Here is a 21,892-nt window from a genome sequence, read left to right as displayed (position 1 = left end):
TACTGCTGTGATATTATATGCAGGTGTGGTTGTATGCAGGTGTGGTTGTATGCAGGTGTGGTTGTATGCAGGTGTGCTTGTATGCAGGTGTGGTTGTATGCAGGTGTGCTTGTATGCAGGTGTGCTTGTATGCAGGTGTGGTTGTATGCTGGTGTGGTTGTATGCAGGTGTGGTTGTATGCAGGTGTGGTTGTATGCAGGTGTGGTTGTATGCAGGTGAGGTTGTATGCAGGTGAGGTTGTATGCAGGTGTGGTTGTATGTTAAAGTCAACCAAATGAGGGGAAGCTAGACTGCTTACACAATGGACATTGAAGTTGATGCAAATGAGTACTAATAGCAGTTAATGAAGTCAATTAGGGCTGGAGTCAAGTGATACATTGGTTGGTAACATCTTGGATGGGCCTATCAAACAACCATTAACAGACCCATCCACAATGATCAATATTTTTCCACTTTCTCCACTGAACGCTGCACATTCCATGAAGCCATCATCCATGACGGTACACATTTTCATGCATGGGTCGCTCTAACCTGCTATCTCTCTAACCTGCTATCTCTCTACAGGTTTTCTTGTCATATAACATGATAAGGCAGTAATAAATGCACCCCTACAGATGGCACAGCCAGGTGCAGGGTTGTCATAGAGACCCTCACACGGATCTCGTCAATTTCAGGCAGTTGGGTTAACTTGATGTGAAGGGTGGGACATACAGGTGTTTGTTCATGTGAAGGGTGGGACATACAGGTGTTTGTTTATGTGAAGGGTGGGACATACAGGTGTTTGTTTATGTGAAGGGTGGGACATACAGGTGTTTGATCATGTGAAGGGTGGGACATACAGGTGTTTGTTAATGTGAAGGGTGGGACATACAGGTGTTTGTTTATGTGAAGGGTGGGACATACAGGTGTTTGTTTATGTGAAGGGTGGGACATACAGGTGCTTGTTAATGTGAAGGGTGGGACATACAGGTGTTTGTTCATGTGAAGGGTGGGACATACAGGTGTTTGTTAATGTGAAGGGTGGGACATACAGGTGTTTGTTTATGTGAAGGGTGGGGCATACAGGTGTTTGTTTATGTGAAGCGTGGGATATGTAGACAGATGTTTATTTAAAGGAGGGATATTTAGGCACAAAGAATCAAAACTGGACCAGACAATTCAGTGATTGATTTGATAAGCAGATTCAAGCCATCAGGGCATGTTGATACACAAGCAACCAAGTCACTGAGCCTAACCACCTGACCTATGACCAGCACTTGCTGCTGGGGACCAATTTCTAACCTGGTATCCCCATAGGGTAGGGTATCCCCAAAGGCAAGGGGTATGTTTATGGAACAGGGTAGGGTATCCCCAAAGGCCAGTGGTATGTTTATGGAACAGGGTGGGGTATCCCAAAAGCCATGGGTATGTTTATGGAACAGGGTGGGGTATCCCAAAGGCCAGGGTTATGTTTATGGAACAGGGTAGGGTATCCCAAAGGCAAGGGGTATGTTTATGGAACAGGGTGGGGTATCCCCAAAGGCAAGGGGTATGTTGATGGAACAGGGTAGGGTATCCCCAAAGGCAAGGGGTATGTTGATGGAACAGGGTAGGGTATCCCCAAAGGCAAGGGGTATGTTGATGGAACAGGGTAGGGTATCCCCAAAGGCAAGGGGTATGTTGATGGAACAGGGTAAGGTATCCCAAAGGCCAGGGTTATGTTGATGGAACAGGGTAAGGTATCCCAAAGGCCAGGGTTATGTTGATGGAACAGGGTGGGGTATCCCCAAAGGCAAGGGGTATGTTTATGGAACAGGGTGGGGTATCCCAAAGGCAAGGGGTATGTTTATGGAACAGGGTAGGGTATCCCAAAGGCAAGGGGTATGTTTATGGAACAGGGTAGGGTATCCCCAAAGGCAAGGGGTATGTTTATGGAACAGGGTAGGGTATCCCAAAGGCAAGGGGTATGTTTATGGAACAGGGTGAGATATCCCCAAAGGCCAGGGGTATGTTTATGGAACAGGGTAGGGTATCCCCAAAGGCAAGGGGTATGTTTATGGAACAGGGTAGGGTATCCCAAAGGCAAGGGGTATGTTTATGGAACAGGGTGAGATATCCCCAAAGGCAAGGGGTATGTTTATGGAACAGGGTAGGGTATCCCCAAAGGCAAGGGGTATGTTTATGGAACAGGGTAGGGTATCCCAAAGGCAAGGGGTATGTTTATGGAACAGGGTAGGGTATCCCCAAAGGCAAGGGGTATGTTTATGGAACAGGGTAGGGTATCCCAAAGGCAAGGGGTATGTTTATGGAACAGGGTGAGATATCCCCAAAGGCAAGGGGTATGTTTATGGAACAGGGTAGGGTATCCCCAAAGGCAAGGGGTATGTTTATGGAACAGGGTGGGGTATCCCCAAAGGCAAGGGGTATGTTTATGGAACAGGGTGGGGTATCCCAAAGGCAAGGGGTATGTTTATGGAACAGGGTAGGGTATCCCCAAAGGCAAGGGGTATGTTTATGGAACAGGGTAGGGTATCCCAAAGGCAAGGGGTATGTTTATGGAACAGGGTGAGGTATCCCCAAAGGCCAGGGGTATGTTTATGGAACAGGGTAGGGTATCCCCAAAGGCAAGGGGTATGTTGATGGAACAGGGTAGGGTATCCCCAAAGGCAAGGGGTATGTTTATGGAACAGGGTGAGGTATCCCCAAAGGCAAGGGGTATGTTTATGGAACAGGGTAGGGTATCCCCAAAGGCCAGGGGTATGTTGATGGAACAGGGTAGGGTATCCCCAAAGGCAAGGGGTATGTTGATGGAACAGGGTAGGGTATCCCCAAAGGCAAGGGGTATGTTGATGGAACAGGGTAAGGTATCCCAAAGGCCAGGGTTATGTTGATGGAACAGGGTGGGGTATCCCAAAGGCCAGGGGTATGTTTATGGAACAGGGTGGGGTATCCCCAAAGGCAAGGGGTATGTTTATGGAACAGGGTGGGGTATCCCCAAAGGCAAGGGGTATGTTTATGGAACAGGGTGGGGTATCCCAAAGGCAAGGGGTATGTTTATGGAACAGGGTAGGGTATCCCCAAAGGCAAGGGGTATGTTTATGGAACAGGGTAGGGTATCCCAAAGGCAAGGGGTATGTTTATGGAACAGGGTGAGATATCCCCAAAGGCCAGGGGTATGTTTATGGAACAGGGTGGGGTATCCCAAAGGCAAGGGGTATGTTTATGGAACAGGGTAGGGTATCCCCAAAGGCAAGGGGTATGTTTATGGAACAGGGTAGGGTATCCCAAAGGCAAGGGGTATGTTTATGGAACAGGGTGAGATATCCCCAAAGGCCAGGGGTATGTTTATGGAACAGGGTGGGGTATCCCAAAGGCAAGGGGTATGTTTATGGAACAGGGTGGGACATTTTATCTCGGGTAGGATGTTCATGGTTAGTCTGAAAGGGCCATATCAAGGCCTGCACTGCTGGCAATTTCACAATATATAAATCCCTAATCCTATCAATTTTCTATTTTTTTGGAAAACAATAAATGAATTCAGTAAGGATTGATTCATGTATAAGGCAAATCCCAATCTCAATGAAGTTCCAACAATGCATATTATAGATTAGCAAACTTGCAGTCACTGCGCTTGGTTACCAACCTACACAAGACACTCAAGACACACTACAAGAACCACTTTGAAAATTATGAAACACTAAGCACACAGATGCCTTGGTCACCTGACACACTACAGCCAGACAAACGTGGGGCGAGGCAGGACGACTACTGCCATCCCTCTGTGATTGCTGTTAGTTTTTAAGGCTAAACTGATAGTTGACTAATACCAGATCAACCGACAATTTCATTGCATCAATTTGTGCCCTGAGGCAGACAAGGAGCAATAACTACATGTACATCACACAGCTGTGACACAACAAACCATGTCTCAGACAAACCATTATGTTCACTTTACTGACATGTAAACGACATACCTCACGTTCATTTTACTGACCTATATTGGCGACATACCTCACGTTCATTTTACTGACCTGTCACTGACATACCTCACATTCATTTTACTGACCTGTCAACGACATACCTCACGTTCATTTTACTGACCTATATTGGCGACATACCTCAAGTTCATTTTACTGACCTGTCACTGACATACCTCACATTCATTTTACTGACCTGTCAACGACATACCTCACGTTCATTTTACTGACCTATATTGGCGACATACCTCACGTTCATTTTACTGACCTGTCACTGACATACCTCACATTCATTTTACTGACCTGTCAACGACATACCTCACGTTCATTTATTGACCTGTCACAGACATACCTCACGTTTATTTTACTGACCTATATTGGCGACATACCTCACGTTCATTTTACTGACTTGTCACTGACATACCTCACATTCATTTATTGACCTGTCACAGACATACCTCACGTTTATTTTACTGACCTATGTTGGCGACATACCTCTAGTGCACTTCTCACGTTCATTTTACTGACCTGTCACTGTCATAGGTATTGTGGAGATATAACATATAGTTACTTATGAGGAGGTATTGTGGAGATATAACATATAGTCCCCTATGAGGAGGTATTGTGGAGATATAGCATATAGTTCCCTATGAGGAGGTATTGTGGAGATATAACATAGAGTCCCCTATGAGGAGGTATTGTGGAGATATAATATATAGTTCCCTATGAGGTATTGTGGGGATATAACATAGAGTCCCCTATGAGGAGGTATTGTGGAGATATAACACATAGCTCCCTATGAGGAGGTATTGTGGAGATAGAACATATAGTTCCCTATGAGGAGGTATTGTGGAGATATAACATATAGTCCCCTATGAGGAAGTTTTGTGGAGATATAAAATATACTACATACTTCAATAGGTTCAGAGTTGTTGGATTGTATTAAGTAGCCAGAATGTCTTGTTTTTCACTTCAGGGTACATTCTGTGAATCCTGTGGATCACTGCAAGGTGTAGTCGGTATGGAGACACACGACATAGAGGCTTACCTTCGATGTGGGTCAGGTCCGTGTTCTGGTTGCGCTCATCCTCCAGCTGTATAGCTCTGTAGAAAAGTAGAAGACCATAATTCAATCCTCGGCAAAACTTGTTACAAGTTTGTACAAAGAAAATAACAAAAATGATGAAGAGCTGAATGGTGAGCAGCGCCAGTATCCACACAAACTTCACCAGCAGCGTCATCATTCTGTGTCCGAACACCCGCAGACGACGCAGGTATATAAGGAACTTCTTGTAGAGCACATACAAGTACCAGAACATCTTCCTGTCACATGTCACAGGGAGGCCAGATCATCAACTCATGTCCCATCCATGTACTTATCCATAAAGTCAAGGACATATAACACATTAACATTTCACAAAATATCACAATTTCCATTAGGAGTATTGGATATTTAAGACTAATTTCTCACAGTCATCCTTCCCAATGGAGGTAAGTTCAGTACCACAGCCAATATACAGCCCAGCTGACTATTGCAGACCACAGAGAAGTTGCTGACTTGTTAATTAATGTTGTTGTATTCAGGGAAATCAACACACTTCCAATAATGCCACTGAATGATCACTCGATGCTCACAGGGGAGCTGATGATGATGATGATTATAGTTCTCTACTGATGCACCACACTATCTGACCAGTGTAACACAGACACAGCTAGGACTGGCTTACACTGCATGTATTCATATACATTCACAATGGCGTCATCAAACTGGGCACTTCCAATACACAAACTGGAATATTTCTACTGGTGTATTTCCTGGATACTCTACAACCCTTTGTGTACGATGTTCACTGTCACTTATCCCAGATGACAAACAAGTGGTTTAATTTGGTTACAACTTGCTTACATCAATGTTACGATGTTTATCCAAGAAAGAATCACCACCTCACAAGTATCCTAAAAAAGTACATGATACCAGAAGTCTATTTACACGGGGATGTGTGGCATTCACTGGAATGTTATGAATACGGGTCAAGTTGAACTGATTGGAATAATCCTCTTGACATCAGCGAAAAGTGGGACCTTCTCAACAAGTCCCCATCTGTTGAGACACAGGTGACATCACAACCCCCAGCCTCCCCAACATCCACACCTAATGAAGGATGTGTACTTGCTTATGAAAGACATGGCAATTTTGGCACATCAGTTTACAAATAAATATCAACAAGACAAGAGTTATTATGTTGCTGCCAATAATATCCCTTCCATACATCCCACCAACAGGTTTCTACACATGACCAAATTGTCATCCACAGGTAACCCTGTTGTTGTCCCGCCCACGATGCTGGCCCCCTACAGCTATGCGTACAGGGACTAAAGGAACACTACCTGAATGCTGTAACAATTTCCTAACTACATTTCACTTTTGTAGTGGTGCCCCACAATCAGGTGCAAGGCAGGCAATATTTGTGTCTGTGTTTGAAGCAAGCTTCAGGTGATGTCTGCATGATAATGTCTCAGATAGGAGAGGGGAGACTGTGATGTACAGAACAGAAAGGGTTAACCAAGACACTGTTCTCATGGTACTCACTGGGTCACGTTAACTAATGAATTTCCACCCTCAACACAGGTAAACTACAAGTGACGATGTCAGCCTCCCTCAACACAGGTAAACTACAAGTGACGATGTCAGCCTCCCTCTACACAGGTAAACTACAAGTGACGATGTAAGCCTGCCTCAACACAGGTAAACTACGAGTGACGATGTCAGTCTCCCTCAACACAGGTAAACAACACGTGACGATGTCAGTCTCCCTCAACACAGGTAAACAACACGTGACGATGTCAGTCTTCTTCAACACAGGTAAACTACATGTGACGATGTTAGTCTTCCTCAACACAGGTAAACTACAAGTGATGATGTCAGCCTCCCTCAACACAGGTAAACTACGAGTGACGATGTCAGTGTCCCTCTACACAGGTAAACTACAAGTGACGATGTCAGTGTCCCTCAACACAGGTAAACTACAAGTGACGATGTCAGCCTCCCTCAACACAGGTAAACTACGAGTAGCGATGTCAGCCTCCCTCAACACAGGTAAACTACGAGTAACGATGTCAGCCTCCCTCAACACAGGTAAACTACAAGTGACGATGTCAGCCTCCCTCAACACAGGTAAACTACGAGTGACGATGTCAGCCTCCCTCAACACAGGTAAACTACAAGTGACGATGTCAGCCTCCCTCAGCACAGGTAAACTACGAGTGACGATGTCAGTCTCCCTCAACACAGGTAAACAACACGTGACGATGTCAGTCTCCCTCAACACAGGTAAACAACACGTGATGATGTCAGTCTTCTTCAACACAGGTAAACTACATGTGACGATGTCAGTCTTCCTCAACACAGGTAAACTACGAGTGATGATGTCAGCCTCCCTCAGCACAGGTAAACTACGAGTGGCGATGTCAGTCTCCATCAACACAGGTAAACTACGAGTGATGATGTCAGTCTCTCTCAACACAGGACGTCCCACTGCAAACCAGGTATCCACCCATGTACAGCTATGTTTCCGTCAGGCTCTGATGGTCTTGTTGTTTGTGTATTGATTCCACGCTCACCGACACTTAAGCCGAATGGAAAACACATCTCAACTCACTGGACAAATCTAATCCATCCAAATTATTCCATGTCCATGATAATGATCCAGTAGTTAATTAACTTGCAGAGCTGCCCCTCATTGGGCTCCCAGTGACAGCAGAACCTCCACAGCTCGGACAGACGGCACGGCTACCACGATAACAACAAACCAGTGACACGCGACCTTACAATCCAGATTAAAACATTTCTGTTCAACTCATCCCTTATCCCATTGAGGCAGCTGTCTGTCCATACAGTATCACATGGTTTCCCCAGCCACGGAGGACAGACGCCACTTGTTTGAACACTGTCCACACAGAATGATATTCAGGTGGAAATCTCAGACATGCTTCAACGGAGTTACCTGTTATAGTGTGTTACACGGCATACCATCCCTCCTCACTATAACACAGGTCAATAAGGAACAATGGCAATCAGTCAACTCCCTCATCTACCTTCCATTCTACCTCAAACATAGCCAGATACTCAGGAGAAACTGCCCAACCGATGCGTGCATGCGTGAGTGGGAGCGAGTCCCCCCAACTCGTGTTATAGTAGGGTTTTAGACAAGTAGATCACTTAAGTGTAGGAGTGGTTACACACTGTAGTCAGCTTCATACACACAACATGTGTACAGAGATCTGGAACTACCTCTTTCAACAGAAGACTCTATTTCCTGGGTACCTTCACCCCATTCACTCATCTGTCTTCGCCTCTATATAGACATGATTTGACAAATAAAGACATCAATCAAATCATTCTTATGCCAATGTCAACCATTAGTTTGTGATCAAGAAGTAAGTTGGCTGAGTGTCGTCTAAAAGCTTTACATTTATAGCTCCAGGTGTCTGGATCCTGACTGCTACTCAAGCGTAGGGAGCGCTGTAACTGTGACAAGGTCACATTCAAATCATGACAGCTTGAATGCTCTAACCACCTGTACCTTTAATCCAAGACTCACACATCAAGAACGACCATAAAGATGTAATATCTTTGCAAACTCCCCTAAACAGTCAAACAGCGACTTGCATCTTCATTGATTCCAGCACCAATGACCAAAGCCCCTGCACTAAAAGCTTGTATGTATTGTCTCACTGTAGCCTGTATCCCGGCCTCTATCCTGGCCTCTGTCCTGGCCTCTGCAGGTCTGGCTGTGGTCCTCTCCCAGCCTCAGAGTGACACAAGGACATGACCCCCAATAATATTCATCACCACAAGTTACATGTAACCATCAACACTTACATGTTAAGCTAATGTAACAGCACTACAAGTTTCATGTAACCCTCACCACATGTTATACGTAACCATCACCATGTGTTACATGTAACCATCAACACTTACATGTTAAGCTTATGTAACAGCACTACAAATTACATGTGACATCACCACATGTTATACATAACCATCACCATGTGTTACATGTAACCATCAACACTTACATGTTAAGCTTATGTAACAGCACTACAAGTTACATGTGACATCACCACATGTTATACGTAACCATCACCATGTGTTACATGTAACCATCAACACTTACATGTTAAGCTAATGTAACAGCACTACAAGTTACATGTGACATCACCACATGTTATACGTAACCATCACCATGTGTTACATGTAACCATCAACACTTACATGTTAAGCTAATGTAACAGCACTACAAGTTACATGTGACATCACCACATGTTATACGTAACCATCACCATGTGTTACATGTAACCATCAACACTTACATGTTAAGCTAATGTAACAGCACTACAAGTTACATGTGACATCACCACATGTTATACGTAACCATCACCATGTGTTACATGTAACCATCAACACTTACATGTTAAGCTAATGTAACAGCACTACAAGTTACATGTGAAATCACCACATGTTATACGTAACCATCACCATGTGTTACATGTAACCATCAACACTTACATGTTAAGCTAATGTAACAGCACTACAAGTTACATGTGACATCACCACATGTTATACGTAACCATCACCATGTGTAAAATGTAACCATCAACACTTACATGTTAAGCTAATGTAACAGCACTACAAGTTACATGTGACATCACCACATGTTATACGTAACCATCACCACAAGTTACATGTAACCATCAACACTTACATGTTAAGCTTATGTAACAGCACTACAAGTTACATGTGACATCACCACATGTTATACGTAACCATCATCATGTGTTACATGTAACCATCAACACTTACGTGTTAAGCTAATGTAACAGCACTACAAGTTACATGTGACATCACCACATGTTATACATAACCATCATCATGTGTTACATGTAACCATCAACACTTACATGTTAAGCTAATGTAACAGCACTACAAGTTACATGTGACATCACCACATGTTATATGTAACCATCATCATGTGTTACATGTAACCATCAACACTTACATGTTAAAGGGGCACTGATCTAAAGCAATTCCCCGGACTGGTTGTAGCTTTTGTTATTGTTTGTTCCCCCGTGAGTACCCGGATGATACGCAGCGCAACTGAGCGTGACCAGAGACTGGGCTACCGTCTGCAAGGACAGCTAAATAAACTTGGGAGGCTGGAGGCAATATTTGTTTTACGCATTTTTGCATAAACACTGATTGGTTAACTGTGATCTATAAAGATTTCGACAAAGGGCGCATGTTAATTAATTTCTTCAGCGTAAACAAACAGACAAAAAGAACAGCGGAGCTCATCGGATGTCGTCATTTGGAAATACCCCAGACAGTTATAGTTTAATACTAAAAAAAGTATCCATGCAGTGAAAGCATTTTCGGTTTTCGGCTTGCGTCGATATAATACGATTACTACTCCCTTGTTGTCATCCACGTTGTCTCGTATAACCCTACACTTGTGTATTTGTCGTCATTCACTTGATGCTCAGTTAATGAATTTATTACGGGTACAATTAGTGGTAGCACCACTTAGATTACCTGACAAAGGTTCCCATTTGGCATTTATTGTGTCTGGGGTAATTATTCAATCTAAATCCAGGTTTGAAGTGAGGTGAAATGTGTGTTATGTAATATGCACGTGGCAGCCCAGCAAGAGATGACTGATCAGTTGATTTACATTTTTTTTGTAAATCAACGGATCGTTCCTAGTCATCAAAGGATTAACAGAAAATACGTTGATTGATTTATCACTGTTATCTTGCACAGTGGATATGTCAAGAGTCAGTGTTTACATGTCTAGGTTTACTACAACAAAGGGAATACACTCATATCATGGCGTGAAGTGCCGATGTGAAAACAACATACTTTGGTCAAAGGGTTAACTGATAATACGTTGATTGATTGATCATTGTTATCCTTCACTCAATGGACTTTTAGGAACCGTGGACGTTATGAACATAGTTGTCACGTGGGCTTTCTCAGCCGACCCTTGAGACTTGACATTTATGTAAAACACCTGAAACAATCCAAGTGATCAGTTGAGAAACGAACAAGGGATATCCCGAAACGATATATATCTTTTAAAATATTTGATTGTTACTGAGACACGTGACATCGAATAAGTTTCTTTGTACAGCTGCAGACGAGTGGGATATTGTTCCTTTGTGTGGATATTCACGGATAAATTCCTCGGACAAGGAAGCTGCCTAAAATTTATACACATAAATTTGGTAGGTTGTAATTATGATATATGCATTTTGTTTTCCTTCATTTGAACCGATTCATTCTTGTTTCTCTACGTCTTGGTTGGGAAATTCTTCAATGCGCGATAGACGTTGTTTTCACAGGTCTTTTCCTTTGTAAGCGTGTATATATTACCGTCAATTTGTAAAATGTGATTCTTTCAGACAATTTATAAAATGTGTAAATATTTCAGTCATTTTGACTAAAAAATCTGTCCAGATTGATTAAGACGATCAAAAGGGCCTACAAACATCACAACAGATTATTATGTAGGATTAGAAGCCAAACAACATAGAAATGTACTTTTCAACGTATCATTTTCAGTCTCTTGGTGATGACATTAAACATCAAAATGTTTGGAATTCGTTATCATAATAATACAGATGGAAATGTTTTTCAGTCACTTTGTAAAATAACTGAATATATATATTTAGACGTTTAATAAATTTGTTACACATTTTGACAGTAAAAAAATATACACAGTATAAAAAAAGGAATGCTCAGGTGAAATATTTACTTTGTGTTGCAAGTGAAAACAGTGTTAACGAAAATCGCACAATTACCAAGCAAGTGACTTATCCAAACTTCGTCACCATTACCGCTGCTACCCACAAAGATACCTAAGTTTCCATATTATCTCGAAAACTGTATTTCATTTTGTTGATCAATGTGACCATACGCCCTTATTACTACCCATAAAAGTGACTAATGCGCTTACGAATGGCGCAGCAGAGGTCGCGAACTGGTCTAGATTTCTGCTATACATCCGGGTACTCACTGGGGAAAAACAATAACAAAGGCAACAACCAGTCCCGGGGAATTGCGTTAGATCAGTGCCCCTTTAAGCTTATGTAACAGCACTACAAGTTACATGTGGCATCACCACATGTTATACGTAACCATCACCATGTGTTACATGTAACCATCAACACTTACATGTTAAGCTTATGTAACAGCACTACAAGTTACATGTGACATCACCGCATGTTATACGTAACCATCACCACAAGTTACATGTAACCATCAACACTTACATGTTAAGCTAATGTAACAGCACTACAAGTTACATGTGACATCACCACATGTTATACGTAACCATCACCATGTGTTACATGTAACCATCAACACTTACATGTTAAGCTAATGAAACAGCACTACAAGTTACATGTGACATCACCACATGTTATACGTAACCATCACCATGTGTTACATGTAACCATCAACACTTACATGTTAAGCTTATGTAACAGCACTACAAGTTACATGTGGCATCACCACATGTTATACGTAACCATCACCATGTGTTACATGTAACCATCAACACTTACATGTTAAGCTAATGTAACAGCACTACAAGTTACATGTGACATCACCACATGTTATACGTAACCATCACCATGTGTTACATGTAACCATCAACACATACATGTTAAGCTAATGTAACATCACTACATGTTTCATGTAACCCTCACCACATGTTATACGTAACCATCACCATGTGTTACATGTAACCATCAACACTTACGTGTTAAGCTTATGTAACAGCACTACAAGTTACATGTGACATCACCACATGTTATACGTAACCATCACCATGTGTTACATGTGACCATCATTACATGTTTTGTTTGTTGTTTAATGCTGCATGTAACATTACTACATGTAACCATCACATGTTACATGTAACATCACCACATGTTACACATGACCAGTCATGAAGGTTTAGCCAGAGTGTAAGTTGGAACATACCAAGTGAGTGAGTGAGTGAGTGAGTGAGTGAGTGAGTGAGTGAGTGAGTGAGTGAGTGAGTGAGTGAGGAGACAATGTGAGGAGTGAGAACAGTGTATAAGGCACCAAGAGGGGAACTACTTGTATTCTGTGTGTGATGAGTTCCAGCCTATACTCCCAGTGCAGTGTGTTGAGCAACACTGGAATACACTTGCTCCTTCCTTCGAGAGGCACGACAATCCACCAGGGGAGGGGATGACAGGCACCATGAGTCAGGGAACTGAACCCTCCCGACACAGCAAGAAGATCACAGAGTGGCTGTGAGGGTTAACTGACCATAGATTCCTGCTAATGTAGTGCCCATCAATACTAGCACACAACGCTGGCTGCCAAAGATATGGACCACTTGCACAAAAACATCTTGTACTACTGTTGGCCTATGACATCATCTCACAAATTATACAGCTTTGTCCCTGGAAATACTACACACAACTCAAAGAGAACACTGGTAATTATACACCAACCAGTTCATATTTCCCTGTATGTCAAACAGATATTTATGAAAGCAATATTCATTGAATATACCAGTGCATATTCATTTATTATGCATTGTACACATTGTAAAGTGACAGTGCAGCACATGCACATAAATCTGCCATCTGACGGGAGCAGCATCAACAAACACAACCACATAAGGCTGTGTGTACAAAACACTTGTCCTATCTGCAGGTGTGTCTCACTGCGCCTGACTGTCAAGTAAACCTTATATTTGCCAGCACTTCACAGGCTGGCATAACCCTGTTTACAGATCTGCCCCTGTACTGGACTCTCATTATCTTCAAATGGGTCCTTTAGTCAGACAGGAGGATGACAGGATTCATTGGACAACGTAAGAGGCGACTATTGGGATCGGGTGGTCAGGTTCGCTGACTTGGTTGATGCATGTCATAGTATCCCAATTGCGTGGATCGATGCACATGATGTCAATCACTGGATTGTCTGGTCCAGACTCGATTATTTACAGACCACCGTCATATAGCATGAATATTGCTGAGTGCGGCGTTAAACAACAAACAAACAAAATCACACCAGACATATTTTGTGTGGCCATACACAGTGAAACAAAGCTGTCCATCCAATACTCAAAATTACTGGAAGAACTTTCTCCAAATGCTTTTAACTTGGACAAATAACTTATTCCAGTAAACAAGACATTCCTTCTGCTGGTGAATGATGACAACAGAACATTCCTCACCTGACACATAAACATCATCAAATATCAGAAAGAGATGCAGACCGAGAAAAATGGAAAGTCCTCAGGGTAAATCAGTTGTCATGTACAATTATAGGAACCTTCATTCAGGTTCTGGAGGTAAAATATTGAAATATCAGACCTGATATTCATTTGAATAAACTAAAAAACGTGAATCCAATACTTCCATTATAGTCTAATCTACAGATGAATTACAGCCTGAGTGCACCTAGCAGACAGAACAATGGCAGCCTATCACAAGAACAATCCACCAGTGTATTTCTGACTTTTCTTGTTGACATGGTTATTTTCTAGAATTGATTAACCAATAATTGCCTGAGTGACTGCTCTGTCCGTCAGTCAGAGGGTGTAATGGCAGTTATTTGTGCAGCTCGGTCTCAATAGGTGCACCAGGGTTTTACACGCAGCCCCTGCACTGAGCACGGCAGTGGCGCCGTCCACTGCTAGAAAGGTGCATTATACCACACACGTCAACACTGTCACATCTCTCATTGAGCTGCTCTCTTGCACTCACCATGCACTGGTAGCATTTCCATATTCATCAAGTTCTCATCAACTGGTATATTAATACACAAACCTTCATTTCATTCCAGACTATTTACTTTTAATTAAGCCAGTCAAGTGTCCCAGTACTGGGCAAATCAAAATGGAATCACTCATACTGGCAGGCTACTAATGAAATGTGCACAAAAGCAAGAGACTTCCCTCCTTACAACAGCTGCAGTGAGTTGGTGACTACCCGTCTCCCTCTCCTCCACCGTCCCCCCCCATTTGGCTGATCAGTCAACACAGGTAATCAATACAAGACCACGACATGGAAATCAATCATGTCTTGTTAACATATAAACCATTCCAGTCTGGTATTTATTCCGAGTTGATGAAAACATAAAATAATAATAATAATAATAATAATAATAATAATAATAATAATAAAAAAAGTTTTTTAAGGAGAGGCTTTCTGAACGACCACTGCATTGAGTTTATGTGCAGTGTGTTGAGGTCAGCAACCCTGCAGAGTCCTTTGCTTGGATAAGGTCGTCTGGACTGAAAAGTGAAACTGAAGGTTTTCTGTTTCCTGCTCAGGGCCAGTCACTTCCCACTCGAAACCACCAATGTGTGATTTTGCATCAAAATGTAAATATGAAAAGTAGATTATGTAATGAATTAAATGAGACTGTCCAACACATTGCCAGTGGATGCCCAGCTTTGGCACAAACACAGCATCTTAAGCGACATGATGGAGTGGCTCGATCATTTTATTACCATCTTCGCCATGCTTGTGGTTTTGACACAGAGGTCCACCCATGGTACGACAAAGAATATGTAAAATGTTAAATAAAAAATTCTCTGGAATAGGCCCGTATACAGCCTCTCAAGTATCCAGGCCAACAAACCTGATTTTGTCCATTTTGATAAATCCAATGAAATCATTTATATCAATGAATTTTCTGTCCCTTTTGACACCAATGTGATTGACAAGATTGAGGAAAAACATGGCAAATATGCAGACCTCACGTTCGAAATGTCACGCTTGCATCCCAAGTACCAAGCTGTCCGACTCCCCATTGTTCTTGGTGCCTTAGGTTTGGTACCTCCTAATCTGTTGACTGACATAAGAGAGTACCTGGGTTTGCTACCAGGAATACAGCCCTTCTGACAATCTGGGTAATGCAGAAGGCTGCAGTGTTGGGGAGTCTTAACTCTTTCAACACCAGTCAACCAGAAGTGTTTACTGCTGGGACACCGAGTTCCCAGAGACTCTTGTGTGATAGATGAAGTCAACATTTATCAAAGAAAATATCTGCTTGTAAAATATATTTGCCACTACATGTTATACACCATTTGAAAGGTCTGATTTGTTTATAAATATGAAAGTTATGTTTTTCACATTATTTAAAATAATGCATTTACAACTTAATTAAGTTTGTTGTAAATAAAAAATGTAAGCTAACACGTAGTTAACATCCAGATTAAGGACCAAGGAAGCGAAAACTTGACAATTTTCGTCAAATATAAGATTTCATAAAATCCACTTACCTATTTCTGTTTTATTTTCATTGTTTACGTGACTGGAAAATCATTTTAAAAAGAATTATAAATAGTATCTGTCATCACCCATTTCCCCATAACAGCAGCTGTCCGCTAAGTAATATGAAGAAATACCCCCGTTTTCGAGACTTCGTATGAAAAACACGTTCGTGGAAGAATGGCATATGACACATCGCTGGAAAGCTTATTCCTTCATCTACACACTCCTAACATCGCCTGTTTTTTTTCCGTAGTTATAACAAAAGATTTCATTGGATTAAAATTGGTTTCTAATGACGCTTTCTTGCTGATTGGTCAAATTTGAGCACTGACCTAAGGCAGCCAATCAAATTACAGCTGTGATACCAAGCTTGTGTTTGATAAATTTCAGAAGTTGACGAAAGATTTTTGTTAAATCGTGTTATTCTGAACGTTTTAAGCAGGAAATCACGATAATATATTAAAAATATAGAACTTCGTGAATGTATCGTGCTAGGTTACGAGCTGTGACAAACATTTTTCATGCATATATTTTTGCATTAAACATCGTGTCCGAACCGAGAATTCAAGGCGACGAAAGCTAAGATGTCATTTGACTTACATTACATGCGATCGCACGAAAATATGGAAATAATAACTAAGATGTAAGTTTGATTACTTTTAGATATATTTTTGTTGATTTTATTTTTTACTTTGTATAATATATTTAAACATTTGTTCAAAACGTCTTTATTTTGCTCTTTGACATGTTTGATGTGGACCTGTTGTCTACAATTGTGTCCGAGAATTTTATTTTCAATCGCGGGAAATAGTGAATAATTTTTTAATTTATCGATAAATAAAGATAAATTGAAATGGAATACGTATTTCAGACATTGTGAAATGTGATAGATTTAATAAATGAATGATATTACAGGTAGGTCCATAAAAATATAAACTATTTTGACGTGACTACGGCTTGGCCGGTATACCGGCCTACAGTGTCTGGGGACTCAATGCTTCTTGGCCTGTATACCGGCCTACAGTGTCTGGGGACTCAATGCTTCTTGGCCGGTATAACGGCCTACGGTGTTGAAAGAGTTAACATTCTCCGAAAAGTTCTGGGTGGGTTTGACTTGGCAGCGCTTCCTGGGAGAAGTCCCATTCTCTGTCTGGGCTGCGTGTAGAGGGGGCAAGGGCCCTGAGCTGATGATGTGCCTAACCAGCCTGACTGTGCCAGGATCACAGTGATCATCACCACAGAGGAGTAAACAAAACAACAAGTTCTTCACCACAGAAGAGTAAACAAAACTACAAGTTCATCACCACAGACGAGTAAACAAAACTACAAGTTCTTCACCACAGAAGAGTAAACAAAACTACAAGTTCATCACCACAGAAGAGTAAACAAAATTACAAGTTCATCACCACAGACGAGTAAACAAAACTACAAGTTCATCACCACAGAGGAGTAAACAAAACTACAAGTTCATCACCACAGAAGATTAAACAAAACTACAAGATCATCACCACAGAAGAGTAAACAAAACTACAAGTTCTTCACCACAGAAGAGTAAACAAAACTACAAGTTCATCACCACAGAAGAGTAAACAAAACTACAAGTTCATCACCACAGAAGAGTAAACAAAACTACAAGTTCATCACCACAGAAGAGTAAACAAAACTACAAGTTCATCACCACAGAAGAGTAAACAAAACTACAAGTTCATCACAAAAGGCCTGCAGTAAACCCATGCTTGCCTTGCTTGTCGCAAGAGGCGACTAACAGGACCAGGAGGTCAGGCTTGCTGACTTGGTTGATGCATGTCATGGTATTCCAATGGCGTGGATTGATGCTCATGATATCAATCACTGGATTGTCTGGTCTAGACTCGATTATTAACAGACTGCTGTCATATAGCTGGAATAATGCTGAGTGCAGCGCTAAACAACAAACAAACATACAAACAAACAAAACAGTAAACAGATCTAAAAGTTCATCAAGACAGAGGGTGCCACAGTTGACAGACATATGACTTCATCACCACAGAAAGGTTACACAGCTGACAGAAACTGTGGAATTGATCTCCACACCTACATTAGTAAGTGTCTGGTACTTGATGGGCAATGGGTTTTTCACTCACTTAGTATCAAACATTGGTAAACTGTTCCAGGCAAACAACACACTTAATTTGAGAAATGTTAAAAGATTGATTTTGTCCATTACCTGAAGTGTTCGACAAGAGTCTCTCCCTCTCCGACAGTGTTGTAGGCAGCTTCAATGGTTGTCTCCCTTTGCTGGTTGAACTGGGCGAGAAGTTGCTCCGCCCCTTCCACGGAGTCTGCGATCTCTGAGCTCTGGAGCTCCTGCTGCAACTCCTCCAGCCAGGATGTCAACTGCAGCGAAAACTTGTATAGTGTGTTTACAACACGTATCAGGAAGCGGGAAACAACACATCTTCAAACACAACACACACAACACAACGCTTACATCAAACGTGACTTACAAAATGGTGTGGAAAAGTTATTTTGAGAAGCACACAGAAAGGAAAAGGTGTAAGTCTGAATCAAAAAGAATAATATGAATATGATTTATTTCAAATAATAATATATTAAATGTGCATAAAAAAGTGAACAATTTTTTACACGATTAATTCTTCAGATGAATGATGATAAAATCAAAGACAAAATACAATAAATATAGTTTTACACACATGCAACATCAACAATAATAGAGCTATTGTAACATATGAAAGTGAAAAGTAACAGGTGTTGGCAAGAAATGTCTCCAGGCCTACAAAGCTGGGATGTCGACTGTGGACTGCTGTATATACTTATTCTACTCCAAGTTCAATTCTGATATGGCTGTTATAGCACTTGCTCTCTACTATACTGACAATTCTGATATGGCTGTTATAGCACTTGCTCTCTACTATACTGACAATTCTGATATGCCTGTTATAGCACTTGCTCTCTACTATACTGACAATTCTGATATGCCTGTTATAGCACTTGCTCTCTACTATACTGACAATTCTGATATGCCTGTTATAGCACTTGCTCTCTACTATACTGACAATTCTGATATGGCTGTTATAGCACTTGCTCTCTACTATACTGACAATTCTGATATGCCTGTTATAGCACTTGCTCTCTACTATACTGACAATTCTGATATGGCTGTTATAGCACTTGCTCTCTACTATACTGACAATTCTGATATGCCTGTTATAGCACTTGCTCTCTACTATACTGACAATTCTGATATGGCTGTTATAGCACTTGCTCTCTACTATACTGACAATTCTGATATGCCTGTTATAGCACTTGCTCTCTACTATACTGACAATTCTGATATGGCTGTTATAGCACTTGCTCTCTACTATACTGACAATTCTGATATGGCTGTTATAGCACTTGCTCTTTACTATACTGACAATTCTGATATGCCTGTTATAGCACTTGCTCTCTACTATACTGACAATTCTGATATGCCTGTTATAGCACTTGCTCTCTACTATACTGACAATTCTGATATGGCTGTTATAGCACTTGCTCTCTACTATACTGACAATTCTGATATGGCTGTTATAGCACTTGCTCTCTACTATACTGACAATTCTGATATGGCTGTTATAGCACTTGCTCTCTACTATACTGACAATTCTGATATGCCTGTTATAGCACTTGCTCTCTACTATACTGACAATTCTGATATGCCTGTTATAGCACTTGCTCTCTACTATACTGACAATTCTGATATGGCTGTTATAGCACTTGCTCTCTACTATACTGACAATTCTGATATGGCTGTTATAGCACTTGCTCTCTACTATACTGACAATTCTGATATGCCTGTTATAGCACTTGCTCTCTACTATACTGACAATTCTGATATGGCTGTTATAGCACTTGCTCTCTACTATACTGACAATTCTGATATGCCTGTTATAGCACTTGCTCTCTACTATACTGACAATTCTGATATGGCTGTTATAGCACTTGCTCTCTACTATACTGACAATTCTGATATGGCTGTTATAGCACTTGCTCTTTACTATACTGACAATTCTGATATGCCTGTTATAGCACTTGCTCTCTACTATACTGACAATTCTGATATGCCTGTTATAGCACTTGCTCTCTACTATACTGACAATTCTGATATGGCTGTTATAGCACTTGCTCTCTACTATACTGACAATTCTGATATGCCTGTTATAGCACTTGCTCTTTACTATACTGACAATTCTGATATGCCTGTTATAGCACTTGCTCTCTACTATACTGACAATTCTGATATGGCTGTTATAGCACTTGCTCTCTACTATACTGACAATTCTGATATGCCTGTTATAGCACTTGCTCTTTACTATACTGACAATTCTGATATGCCTGTTATAGCACTTGCTCTCTACTATACTGACAATTCTGATATGCCTGTTATAGCACTTGCTCTCTACTATACTGACAATTCTGATATGGCTGTTATAGCACTTGCTCTCTACTATACTGACAATTCTGATATGCCTGTTATAGCACTTGCTCTCTACTATACTGACAATTCTGATATGGCTGTTATAGCACTTGCTCTCTACTATACTGACAATTCTGATATGCCTGTTATAGCACTTGCTCTCTACTATACTGACAATTCTGATATGCCTGTTATAGCACTTGCTCTTTACTATACTGACAATTCTGATATGCCTGTTATAGCACTTGCTCTCTACTATACTGACAATTCTGATATGGCTGTTATAGCACTTGCTCTCTACTATACTGACAATTCTGATATGCCTGTTATAGCACTTGCTCTCTCCTATACTGACAATTCTGATATGCCTGTTATAGCACTTGCTCTCTACTATACTGACAATTCTGATATGGCTGTTATAGCACTTGCTCTCTACTATACTGACAATTCTGATATGCCTGTTATAGCACTTGCTCTTTACTATACTGACAATTCTGATATGCCTGTTATAGCACTTGCTCTCTACAATATTGACAGCTCCTAAATGTAATCAACTGCAAGTTCCTCACAATCTACACAAGTATGCTGGAAACTGTTTCATACCGAGATTGTGCATTCACTGTAAGAACACTCTACAACAGCACATGGCGTTGCTTGACTATGGTTACAGAGCAGCTGGAGTAGAACCATAGAAGATGAAAACAAAGCCACAAAAGACACCCTGAATGAGACAATCCTCACCACTGACACCTTAAGACTGCCCACCCCCAACACACAGACACACACAGACACAGACACAGACACACACAGACACAGACAGACAGACAGACAGACAGACAGACAGACAGACAGACAGACAGACAGACAGACAGACACACACACACACACACACACACACACACACACTTCAACTCAGAGGACCAACGTAGGAATGATTATTATTGTATTACATCTTCTACTCTTCTGATTGTGGGTTCGAATCCCGGTTCGCCCCAATTATGGTTCTAGGGTTGTCAGCACCATACCCGTGCTCGTGGCTTTCACCGAAGTGGAAAACATCTTAAACCTGCATCACTTCGGCCTTTCCTCCCACATTAAGCTGTAACGCCTTGATATAACTGGATTAATATTAAAGGCGGCATTAAACCCAACT

At 41.3% G+C, this 21,892-nt stretch overlaps 1 protein-coding gene across 1 annotated transcript in view; it reads right to left on the bottom strand.

The window, feature by feature from the left end:
• The window catches only part of LOC139464082 (triple functional domain protein-like), a 145,757-nt gene that overhangs the window by 79,973 nt on the left and 43,892 nt on the right, over window positions 1–21,892 (bottom strand). The window contains exons 14-15 of the mRNA XM_071245636.1: window positions 18,490–18,671; window positions 5,005–5,060 (exon numbers count right to left, since the gene is read on the bottom strand). Coding sequence (XP_071101737.1) covers window positions 5,005–5,060; window positions 18,490–18,671 — 238 coding nt within the window. The remainder of the gene's footprint in view (window positions 1–5,004; window positions 5,061–18,489; window positions 18,672–21,892) is intronic.

This window comes from Haliotis cracherodii, unplaced genomic scaffold, assembly GCF_022045235.1.
Source record: "Haliotis cracherodii isolate W230 unplaced genomic scaffold, xgHalCrac1.p SCAF_16, whole genome shotgun sequence".
In the NCBI taxonomy this organism is placed as follows: Eukaryota; Metazoa; Mollusca; class Gastropoda; order Lepetellida; family Haliotidae; genus Haliotis; species Haliotis cracherodii.
The sequence above is the reverse complement of the archived record's forward strand: the minus strand, read 5'-3'. Positions and strand labels throughout refer to the sequence as shown.